The sequence below is a fragment of the Haliotis rubra genome, unplaced genomic scaffold, assembly GCF_003918875.1.
Source record: "Haliotis rubra isolate DU_JTF1 unplaced genomic scaffold, ASM391887v1 Scf291, whole genome shotgun sequence".
Lineage (NCBI taxonomy): Eukaryota > Metazoa > Mollusca > Gastropoda > Lepetellida > Haliotidae > Haliotis > Haliotis rubra.
Window position 1 is genome coordinate 927,067 of NW_025766959.1, and position 12,743 is coordinate 939,809.

The following is a 12,743-nucleotide window of genomic DNA, read 5'->3' on the forward strand; positions in this document are numbered from 1 at the left end:
TGGTGAAGCTGGATGTGACAGTGTGAAAGTCCTAGCATTACAAGTGTCAGCTGTCTGAAATCCCAGAACCATGCTGATGGAAGCTCCTTATGTAGAGTTGTCATCCTTGATCATTGGCTAACTGCATGGGAATATGACCTATCAGACCGTTAAGGTACCAGGGAATATGAGAAAGCCCCAAGTCCTGTGGATCTCAAGAGTCTGCATATCCTGAGAAGCCCATGCTTTCTGCCTTCAGGCTAGTACGGATTGGGTGGTCACAATGTCACTTACTGTGTGACCTAAGAAAATGGCACAGATTGACTGCAGTCAAACACTACACCATACCACTCCCTACATAATTACCTTTAAACAACACAAACTACCCACCTACAAGACATACATATTTTAATATTAATGAGAAACAGATCAATACAAATGCTGGTTTTTCTTTGAACTTGAATTGGTGACTAGTCATACTACACCATGAAGACAGGAGTGACGAAACGTAACAATTCACTGTAATGAATTAATGTGATAACCTTGAAAAGAATTTTGAACATTATGTTGACCAGCTAATTTCATAGCCAATATACAAATACACACAAGTTGTGTACATTTCAAACGTTCTGAAGTTCATATTTCACTCAATGTTCAGCTGATTCACAAGTACTGATGATGCAATGAGATTGTTGATGAAGGTCAAGGTAAGCATGAACACTGCGAAGGTTGAAGGTCTATGTACATGTTGACTGAATGGTAGGATGTAGTTATTTCATGTATTTGTCTTCATGGGCTGCAAGGATCTTCGCTGATGACTTGGCATCATAGAACAGTTTGTGAATCTCATCTATGTCTTCCTTGCTTATTGATTCCTTGCCGTTTATCCTGGCTAAGATGTTGCTGGGTGTTAGCAGCTGAATAGCGTACCTACAACACAGGAGCATGTCAGTCAATGTGCATAGTAATGTCATCATCATGAACACTAGAAGTAGTTCATCAGTGAAACAGTCGCAGATGGTCATGTGCCAGGAAGTAAATGTCAAACTTCTTCAGCATTCCAAGTGTACGTAATATAACCACATGTGTTATATTTGGGATTACACTTCCTTAGTAAAGTACAGATTCTAGTACTTTTTGGGGGTTGAGTCCCATCCGGGATTTGAACCCACACCCTCAGAGTCAGGCACCTAATCGCCAGCACACAAAGTCAGCCGCCTAACCCGCTCAGCCAACGCGACTTCCACAATACCGGATGGGACTCAACCCCAGAAAGTACTAGAATATGTACTTTACTAAGAAAGTGTAATCCCAAATATAACATGTTACATTTGACCACTTTCTAAATGGCATTGCAGGGCTCGATTTAGTGCTTTGATACTTGCACTGGTGCAACCTAATATTACAAAGTGCAACCTTGTTATTAGTTTAACTTGCACCAGGTGCAAGTCAATTTTGAGTGGGTAAACCTCTGAATAAAACATCTAAAAATTCATAGCATATTTCTTTCATTACATATTCCAATAAAAGCAGTGCAACTGGAATTGGGCTGGTGCAAGTAGGTTTTTATCTTAGGTTGCACCCAGTGCAAGTAAGTTAACATCTCTTAAATCGAGCCCTGCATTGTGTAATCGTAATATAACCAGCTTACGGAATCACATCCTGAAGCAAGTAGGTAGATTGCACATATAAATATTCACTGTGTATCAGTACTGAAATGTTCCTTACAATCAGTGTGTGACTTTGGCCATTTGTTCAATGTTCAAGTAAAATGTGTTCCCGTCTTTTAAAACCCCAAGATTAGTCTAAACACAAACACAAACAGGATGATGGGGTAACCTAGTGGTTGAGTATTCGTTTGTCACACCAAAGACCTAAGTTTGATTCCCCACATGGGCAAAACATGAGATCTTTATTTCTTGTGTATCTCGCTGTGATATTGCTGAAGGCATTATACCTGATTCACTCACTATACCCACTATAACAGATGTAAACCTACCACTCATCCTGATACAACTGGAGTAGCAATTAATGAGACATAAAGCACATTCCTAACTTGGAGTGAGTTGAGTTTTAAGTCGCGTTTATCAATATTTCAGAAATGGCTTCATACACTGTACTAATGCGGGAATCAAAACCGGGTCTTCGGAGTGACAAATGCTTTAACCACCACCCCCTAGCTTATGGAGCAAATAGTCCCAGAAATATATAGAGGAAATATGTATGCTTACCTAAGTGTTGAACTTGTTCCAATGGTGCCAAGCTCCTGCAAGGATTCATCATCAATCTGTATGCTTTCGGTTTGTGACCGGATCTTCAGAATCTGTACAAGGAAAGAATCATGTCAAGTCAAGTATCTCTCAAAATCGGATAACCTGGCCTATGTGAATTCATCTCTATCAATTATACTATAGACTGGTGAATACATAAAGAGGTAGGTGATAGGAAAGTAGTTGTACATACAGCGACCATTTCCTCCAGTGAGTATGGTAAGGTCCGGATGATCATAACTCGATCCAACAGATCCAGGGGCATGCCGTGGGGGGCAACAATGTCCTCGGTCCCCCCTGTAATAGAATATACACAATTCAGTATCATACACCTGCTGCCTCTGGATATAGTGTCTTGTGAGTGACCAGACAATTTCGGCTTATGAATGACAGGAATCTGAAGAGGCATAAATGAGCAATATCATGGTCTAAGGGCAGATAACTATTTGGTATTCCCTTTGACACTCTGAGTTCATAATATGGTAAACAATATGGATGCACTGTTGACTACAGCTTAACGCCAAGATGAACACACCAGATTCAATGTTGACGTAAATAAAGGATTCTCCAGATATAATCTTTGAAATGAATTTGAAAATTTAGTAAAATCTAAATATTTTTTATATTTGTATACTTATCCTGCACTACTTACTTCCTGCACTTATTGCTTACAGGCTCGAAAGGCATGGCTTGCCAGACGATGTTAAAAGACGTAGAACTGCAATCACTTCCTGGTCTCGGCTGCTACTCGTCTGCGCCTGCGCATGTGTCACCGGAAGGTGACCTCAGATTATTGCCAGAAATCCCACAGATGGCAAAGCGGGGAGGTAGCTGATAGCGCAGGGTGGGCCCTAATCATAAGTAGTGCAGGATAAGTATACAAATATAAAAAATATTTCGATTTTACTTAATTTTTAACTAATCCTGCACTACTTACTTCCTGCACTTTTATCCGACAGGCTGGAAGGTGGGCGTGTCATATGAGGGATCGCCTCGCTTATGTAATAGCAGCCAGCTCAATCCGTAAATCTTGTGCTCGGGAAGCGTTGGTAATGCACCTATTACAGAGAGTGAATCAGCGAGTGACGATCACGTAGTGGTCATTCGCAAATAAGACCGAGTCTTAAATGAAAAGAAACCACTAATTTTAAAGCTGGCGAAGCTTAAGGAAAGCAGTAAAAAGCATGGACTTGAAATACAAGGATAAATCCTTAACTGCCATACCTAGTTGTTTCTGAAGAAAAACAACTCATTCCCCACATGGTGGGGAATGGCGAGCTGCTGAGCAACCACTAATGGTCCGAAGCTGTGGACATCGTTAATGTCCTTGACAGCCATGTCACGCAAATAATGACTGGCAAAAACTGTGTCCGACCGCCAAAAACAACCTTGCATAATGGATGACACAGTACAATTACTGTGAAGTGCCATAGTCGAAGCAAGTGCTCGAATCTCGTGCGGATGAGAGGACGTAGGAGGGTCCAGCCCAGCCGCTTTATATGCCTGAAGAATGGTCGTTCTTAACCATAAGGCAATGTGTTTTTGCTGACATCTGACTGACGCCCGTGATAGGGGAAGAAATAACCGTTTCCTTGTACCACGGACGCCTTTGGTGCGATCAATGTAAGTTTTGAGTGCACGAATCGGGCATAAAAGCAATTCAGCATCGTCTTCAGTGCCAACAATAGATGATAATGGCGGAATGGAAAACTGTCGATCAGGTTGACCTGATAGTTGGTTTTTAGCGCTGAAATCCCAACACGGACCCAAATGCACAGAACCATGACGACGACATTCAAACTTGACCCTAGTCACGTCAAGGGCGTGAACCTCACTCACTCTAGCCGCAGTCGCTAAAGACAAAAGAAAAGCCATCTTCCTGGATAGATCAGCGAGGGAAGCGTTCTCAAAAGGTTCATAAGGTGCACCACGGAGATGGTCTAAAACAGTGTTGAGATTCCATGCCGGCAGACGAAACTTCAACTTCTGGTCTTCAAGTCTGAACGAACAAAGCATGGCCTGTAATTCTGGGATTTTGGAAATCCTTCTGTCAGTGGGAACCGCTAAAACTGAGCTAATTGCTGCCAAATACGTGGCAATGGTGCCTCCCTTCATACACCTGGACGTTCGGGGATAAAGTAGGAAGTCTGCTATGAACTGAGGAGACACTTTCAGCGGATCCTGCTTCCTGGTAACACAAAATCGTTCAAAACGACTGCCACTTGTCGTCATACAAGTGTCTAGTAGAAGTTCTGTGCACTGTGGCAATGGCTTTGGCTGCTCTGGCCGAAAACCCTTTAGCACTCAGTGCTTTCTGCGAATGGTCCATGCCTGCAGATTGAACCGATCTAGAGCAGGGTGCAGGAGACGGCAGTGAGGATGCATGAGAACGTTCCACCACGTGGGTAGAGGGAAGGGATCTCCTACCACTAGACTTTTTAGAACGGGAAACCAGTTCCTGGCCGGCCACCAAGGCACGATCAAAATCAGTTGCAGGCAAGTTGTTTCCTTGACTTTTGCGAGAACTTTGGGTAGTAGAACTGGTGGCAGAAACGCATACGCGTGAAGCCCCTCCCATGATAAGCTGAGAGCATCCACCACCCAAGCCGCTGGATCTGGGACTGGGGACACATACACTGGCAGTTGATGGTTTTGGCTGGTCGCAAACAGATCTATGTTTGGAGAACCCAGTGCGTGACTTAGGAGAGTGAAGGCCTCCTTGTGTAGCATCCATTCCGTTGAAGCAACTCTGTCGGGTCTTGAGAGAGCGTCTGCTAGTATATTGCGGCACCCCGGAATATGCTGAACTCTCAACAGAATCTGGAGATCGTCGACCAGTTGAAAGAGCCGAAAAGTCTGATCTTGAAGAAACTGTGAGCGTGTCGACCCTTGCTTCTCGGATGTACCATACCACCGTGGTATTGTCTGTGGCCACCAGAAGACAAGTTCCTTGGAGTCGATGCGCCCAGTGATGAATAGCGAGGATCACGGGCCTCGAACTCCAGACTGTTTATATGCCAGCTTTGGTGTTGACCCGACAAAAGGCCGGCGGTTGTCTGGTTGTGTAAGTGCGCACCCCAACCCTGCATGGAGGCGTCCACTAACAGTTTGTAATCCGGAGGCCGCTCTGTCAAAGAGACTCCTCCTAAGACATTCAATGGGCGAGTCCACCAAAGAAGATAGCGATGTAACTGAAGTGGAAGACTAAACCGTTGATGAACGTCTGCCCGACGAATGTATGGTTGAAGAAAGCGCTGCAGAGGACGAAGTTGAAGACACGCTCTGCTGGTAAGATCCTGCGCTGACGTCAACAATCCCAGGAGTGCCTGCCACTCTCGGAGAGACAGAGGTTTGGAGAGCGCACGTGAAATCAGAGACTGAATCTTGTCCCACCTGTCCAGAGGAATCTGAACTAGGTTCTTGTCCGTCTGGAAATGGTCTCCAATGAATGTTAGAGTGTGAGACGGGACAAGCTCCGATTTGTCCAAGATGACCAGCCAACCTAGTTGAACAGACGAAGGGTGAAATCCCGTTGTTGTATAAGAAGCAGACGGTCTAGCAGGTGCATAAGGCAATCGTCCAGGTACGGGTCGAAATTGATGCCCCCCAAATGAAGATACCGGGAAATAGGAGTTGTGATACGCGTGAACAACCACGGGGCCGTTGAAATTCCAAATGGGAGGATAGCCCATTGGAAATGTTGATTGTTGAAAATAAAACGCAGGTACTTCCTGTCGCTGGGACATATTGGAACATGGAGGTATGCATCCTGCAGGTCCAGGCTGATGAGGAAGTCGTTGACGCATACCATAGATTTGAGGTATTCGAGGGACGACATTCGGAAGTGCGGAGCACGTTCAAGGAAAGTCCCGTTGAAATAGGACAGATTGTGAATCATCCTCATTTTCGTGGACCCTTTCTTCGGCACTAAGAATATTGGAGAATAAAACCCTGGTGTTGAGACGGATACGGGAGTAATTCGACGGCTCTTTTCTCCAACAGAATCGCTATGTTCTCCGCTAAGAGGTCGTGTTGAATCTGGGAGTGATTGTGCCAGAGTGGGAACAGCATCAGAGGTGGATCGGAGAGGAGGGGGAGCCGAAACCCCTGCCTCAATATATCGGTGATGTATGGATCCTCTAGGATGGACCAATTTTCCCAAAAGATCCCTATTCTCCCACCTACTGGTGTAGGATAAACTGGGACGACTGGAGGTGGGAGTGTCCAGTCGTGCATGTCCCTCACTTCACTTGCCCCTACGCCCGTCGCCCTGGGCGGGAGCACGGCAACATTGATATCCTCCCCTGTCTGATCTAGGCTTGGCACCACGTCCCCTGCCACGAGACGGCGCTGGGTTTCTAGCACGCCAAACAGACGGTCGCCGAGGCTGGTAGGTGTTGGATAGCACGGAGGAAGGACGTTGTCCCTTTTGAAAAGCGTCTCCCTTTGGCAAATTCACACACCTCCCAATAAATGTCATGAATGGCGTTGTTAAACAGTGTCGACGATGACCAGGGTTGGTGGAATAATTTCCGTTGAAACTCCGAATCCCATGAAGAAAAGGAGAGGAAGCCTTGCCGACGCATTACGCAAGCATTGGCAAGCCCTGACCAAAGGTGCTCACGCAGGTCAGTGAGCACTTTGCCCTGCCATAGCATCATAGTTGTGAGATGATCCAGTCGATCAGGATTTACTTCCTTAAGATCCTGAGTAATGGCATCAGTCGCTGACGCCAATGCCGATACAGGGCGGAGCATACACTTAAGTTCTAAGTCCAAAGCAGCTACCCTTGTGTCCTGAACTTTATAGGAGGAGACAGAGGAAGAGCTTGTCACACGTTTTATCTCCTCATCCACCTTAGTCACTGTCTTGGCAAAGTCCAAGCCATGAATAGGATAGTCATCACGCCGGACTCTAGGCGCTTTAATAGATGGGTTGAGAGACATCCCCGTGAAATCTTCATCAAGTGTAGACGGGAGATGTTGGCGTAGGCACAGGGGCTGACACAGTAGACAGGATAGGCACCGATGCTGGAGGAGGCAGAGGTGTCGTAATCGTCGGAGGTGGCAAAGGTGGAAAAGGTGCTGTAGGAGGGAGAGGCGCCGATGTTGCTGGTGGCATAAACTGAATAAACCGCTGAGGTACTGGCTTGACCTGATAATAAAGTCAAGAGAGTGCTGAGCGTGGACACATCAAACTGCTGGTGGCCATATGGCGTCTGCATCATAGACGCCTGAGGCATTGGAAACCCTGTAGGTGGTTGATACGCATAAGGCGCCTGCCCTGGGAACACTGGAAAGGACTGCGACACAGGAGCCTGGGGCGCCTGACACGGCACAAACTGCTGACACATCGGTCGTCGCGGTGACAACATCGGCAACAGCGGAGGAGGTGAGGGAGTGCCAGGCGCCGAAGGTCCAAGTGACGAAGTTCCAAGCGCCAAACGCTGTAACGCACGGTCACATACGAGGCGAGGTCATCATCTGGATGCTGGTGACAGACACACTCGGAGAAACAGTGGACGCTGCAACACTGGTAATGAATACTACAGCATAATTGAGAACAAAGTCTCAAAAAACTGAATGATAAAGAGACCATAATACAGACATAAATATACCACTATTATATGGTATAGTATATAAGCCTGAACCAAATAAAACACAACGACTACAAATACGGAGAAGTGTTGTAATGGCGAAGTGATAGAGTGATGACGGGACCGTGTTATAAACGAATGACATCACTAAACAGAACTACTGAACTAAAATAACAAGAGAAAGTGAAACATAATACCTACACTTCTCGTAGAGGACAAAAATAATAATACACACAAAGTCAGTTTATTAAGCAAACACAAAAAAATCCCGTAGGATACAAGGAACAGCTGGCAACCCACACGTCTAGCAAGGCGTGAGAAAAGTAATAATCTGAGGTGGCTGACGTCACCTTCCGGTGACGCATGCGCAGACGAGTAGCAGCCGAGACCAGGAAGTGATTGCAGTTCTACGTCTTTTAACATCGTCTGGCAAGCCATGCCTTTCGATCCGTAAGCAATAAGTACAGGAAGTAAGTAGTGCAGAATTAGTTAAAAAATAACTCTTTACACATTTATAGTTTGATTTACAGGATAGATCTGCTATTGACATGTTTAAAATAATTTGTACAATCATAAAACTTATTCAAAGTACACTGCTCTTACTTTATTGTGCATTTCCCTCTGTTTGTGGCAAAGATGACGATAGGTGCGATTGTGGACTCCAGGGCTCGATGCAGGTATGTGAAACACTCAATATCCAACATGTGAACCTCGTCTATGAACAACACACCCGGCACCAGCTCTGCTATACCCTGGTCTATGTACTTGTTCACCACCTTGTTGATCTCCTTCCGAAGTTTGTCTACAAAATACAACAGGAACAATGTGATCATTAATGCCTGAATCTTTCACAAAATGCTTCATAAATGACTCAAAGATCAACTGACATTTCAATTTCAATCAACATTTCTTTTAAAGTTAGATCCAACCTGAGATGGTGAGAAGGCCTTTCAAAAGCACTTAACATCACAAAGTGAATAGGCAAGAAATGAGTTCTGAAAATTATTTTAGATTATTATTTAGACAATTATCCTTTCATTTAGATTTGGGAGAGAGTTTGATATATACAGAGAAAGAAGAAAATGAAGTAGATATGGAAACAAGACTATTACTGGTGGAAATCACTATCACAAAACAAAGTGTTTGGTGGAATAGTGGGGATGTTTGTCAAGCTGTGTTTAAAGCAACTATAAGATATACAGAGTCAGTCACAGATGTTTGGGATATTTACTCTCAAAGTCTTTACATTAATAATCCAGTGGTTACTAACCTGTGATTTCTGTCTTCTTTGGTTTCATCAACTGCCCCATCATAGACATTATATCTTGGCCTCCCTGCAATCAGAGTGGGATCACATGAAAACCCGAAGTACAATCACAGTAATGTTGGTTTATTGTTTAATGTTGCACTTGGCAATATTCCAGCTATATGACAACAGTCTGTAAATAATGGAGTTTGGACAAATCCAGAGACTGACATTGAGGTGAGGTGAGGTGAAATTGGGTTTAACGTCGTGCTTGAGAATGTTTCGCCATATGACGACGTGCATGCGTGTGTATGTGTATGTGCGGCTGCTTGTACTAGACCAGACTGAAGCTGGTTTTATAGTGCTAGCCCACTGAGATACCATGCCGCAGTGAAGCATGAATACCCCACTCAGACACATTATACTGACTCCGAGCCGACCAGTCTTTGTTGTACCCATTAATGCCGAGCGCCAGACAGGGACCAACAAGTGCGATATTTTAACGTCTTTTGGTATGATGCGGTCGGGGATCAAACCCGCGACCTTCCGCTCTAACCACTACACCACGGAGGCGGCCGACATTGAACATGGATTGACTGGGATATGGTGGCCTGTGTCAACCAAGTCAGCGAGCCTGATCACACGATCCCATTCGTCGCCTCTCACGACAAGCAAGAGTTGCTGAAGACCAGTAGGTTTTACCCAGATCTCCCATAAGTCAAAACATTATTAACAGAATCAATGACACATACCTGTGGCCTTGCATTAGCGACATCAAGGTCATGCAGTGTGACATCTTGAATGACCTCTTTCTTCTTGTGCACATCACCTTTAGGAAGTGGCACATACTCCTCTGCCTCTAGGTCGTACTCAGTTGCATAGCTGTCAGATCTACCTTGTCTCTGGAAGATGAAAGTTCAGCGTCAATATCATCTGGTAATGAGTCCATGAAATTAGGATAACCATTCTAAGGCCAGAATGTTTCTCAAATTGTCTAAAATCCAGTTGTGTTTTTGTTCACAGTGTTACACTGATGCTTAACCAGTGACAATCACAGGTTTTAAATGTTCCACCCTCATCCTCACCTTGACGGCACCACTGTTTGCCTCGATGTAGATGACGTCCCCAACCTCCACCTTCTCTTTCTGCAGACTCTCGTAGATAGACGGGTCAAGCTTTAACTGCTTGGTGCCCTTAGCTGTCTTCAAGCCAATCACCACATGGCTTACAGTCTTGCCATAACCTGCACAGGGTAAGATTACATTAATGTCAAGATGGCACATTCATAAACAAACAAGGTGAAGCCAAAGGACTGACAGCATCAACACCAGCAAAAGACCTATTAAATGAAGCTTCAAGTCATGTCCTGTAATAGCTGTGCTTTCTGATTACTATGGTAACAAAGATCGGTAAAAGTACCATACCCCATTTTGAAACACAGCAACCAATGCAAATATATATTTGATACCCTTGAATACTTCTGTTAAAATTGTCAGAATCTGAGGTCAGAATCTGAGGTGTTAAGAATGAGAACCAAAAGACGTTGAATCGATAGTTCTGATAACAGTAAATTTAACAAAAAACAAATAAGTAAGACAAGTACCCAGTTCAACATTGTTCAAGTCCCCCATGTGCCAACCAATGACAATATTTTTTCAGTGCGTGAAGTTTATTTCTTAAGAAAACATTCCAGTTTCATATTAGTTTTACAGAACATCTGTCATTCTTATTAAGGCCAAATAATGTGCTTCATAAAGGTCTACATAAATCCCTGATATTGGTCAGGAAATGTGGACAATTACCATGTTTACAAAAAAATGTACAAGAGTCTATGCACAGAAGTGAGGTGAGGTGAAATTGGGTTTAACGTCGTGCTTGAGAATATTTCGCTCATATGACGACGTGTATGCGTGGTGTGTATGTGGATGTGAGGCTACTTGTACAAGCCCAAACTGAAGCTGGTTTTATAGTGCTAGCCCACTGAGATACCATGCCACAGTGAAGCATAAATACCCCACTCAGACACATTATACTGACTCCAAGTCGACAAGTCCTTGTTGTTCCCATTAATGCTGAGCGCCAGACAGGGACCAACAAGTACCATATTTTAACGTCTTTTGGTATGACGCGGTCGGGGATCGAACCCGCGACCTACCACTCTCCAGGCGGACGCTCTAACTAAACAGTACACCAGTCAATATCCGGTGTACAGATTCTATGAGTGTGCATCTACCCTTTAATACATACCTCCCATAGGGTTCTCTGTCTCAACCGGTGACAGTTCTGTCACCTCTCCTTCATACACCTCCTTTGTCTCCTTGATTCGCAAACCTATGGCTCTTCTGAAGTTCTCCATCAACACTTCTGTTTTCTTGATTTCAGATGAGTACACTTCACTTCCAACCATTGGACAAAAAGGGACTTTGGTTCCTAGCTCTTGTGCAATAGCTAGTGCAATGGCAGTCTGAGGAAGAAAATAGACAATAAGTGTCAAAAATTATCAAATTAATCACTGCAACATTCGTGATCGAGGGACTGTCAACATTTCTTCCTCTATTTATATCATCAATATTACACCACAATATACCTGCAATATTGTACAAAGTTATGTTAGACCAACTCACTCACCAATAATACTTAGAGAAATAAATGAACTCACAATAGTGGCAACTAACAACAAACAGTACATCGTTCTCTTCAATATTATTAACTATCTCACAAAAAACATTCTAAAGAGTATATATTATCTCTGCAAGAATGGTCTGTACATGTTCATTATACATATTCTTTACTGTGTATGTTTGCTGCAGACATGTTCTCTGATTTAACAAGGTCTGTCCCAGTATTTAGCAAATACCAATTTGATTCATCAAGTTTTTATCATTTCTTTTAATTCTCATTTGATAGCAACAGGAAACCTCTGGGTTAAAAAGTTCTAGGTTTACAGGAGGTATAAATTACATGTTGCTAAATTAGGCAAAATCTAGCAATGTCCAGAATTTTGCAAACAGGAAACATCACCTTATAACAAGCACAAAACATGTAACAAGATATTGTTTATGGACAAATAAAAGCATAATGAAACAAACATACCTTTCCTGTTCCTGGTGGTCCTGCAAGTAGCATTGCCCTTCCTGCCATCTTTTTGGATTTGATGAGTTCCACGACAACCCCTGCAGCCTGAAGAAGGAAGTAACATTGCTCTAGTTACCATGGAGATTTGTTAGAAAACACAGAATGTTTATACCTGTTGACAATCATGATTTTAGTTATATTTATGATTAATTTTCACTTGAACAAACTACGATAACGTCACACAAGCAGGGAGACACTTTTAACTGAATAATATCAAAATTTTGTCTTCAGAAACACTAATAACTGACAAAGTTTACACTTTTGAAGAATGTTCTAGATAAACAATAAACTTACTTCACGTGCAAGTTCTTGGCCGACGAGCCCTGCTGCAGTTTGAATGGCATAACCATTGCCATCTAATCCTAGGCCTTTGATGTGACTGTGAGAAGCAATACGCTGAGCCTTTGCTGTACTTTTTACTTCTTCGATCTTCATCTTGATTCTTCACACGAGCATCGACAATCTAAAACATGAGCAGACTGAAACACGCTTTTAGCCGGGTACTACTTATAGTACA

General features: G+C 43.6%; 1 protein-coding gene across 1 annotated transcript; it reads right to left on the bottom strand.

Moving 5' to 3' along the window:
- Positions 1–370: 370 nt before the first annotated feature.
- LOC124281985 (ruvB-like 1) lies at positions 371–12,721 on the bottom strand. Its single transcript, XM_046717996.1, has 10 exons — positions 12,521–12,721; positions 12,185–12,271; positions 11,339–11,555; positions 10,177–10,334; positions 9,844–9,993; positions 9,116–9,179; positions 8,449–8,647; positions 2,443–2,545; positions 2,211–2,302; positions 371–909 (listed from the first exon to the last, which is right to left on the bottom strand). Exons 1-10 carry the CDS (start codon positions 12,659–12,661, stop codon positions 750–752), a joined length of 1,371 nt encoding a protein of 456 aa, XP_046573952.1. The 5' UTR covers positions 12,662–12,721; the 3' UTR covers positions 371–749.
- Positions 12,722–12,743: the final 22 nt, after the last annotated feature.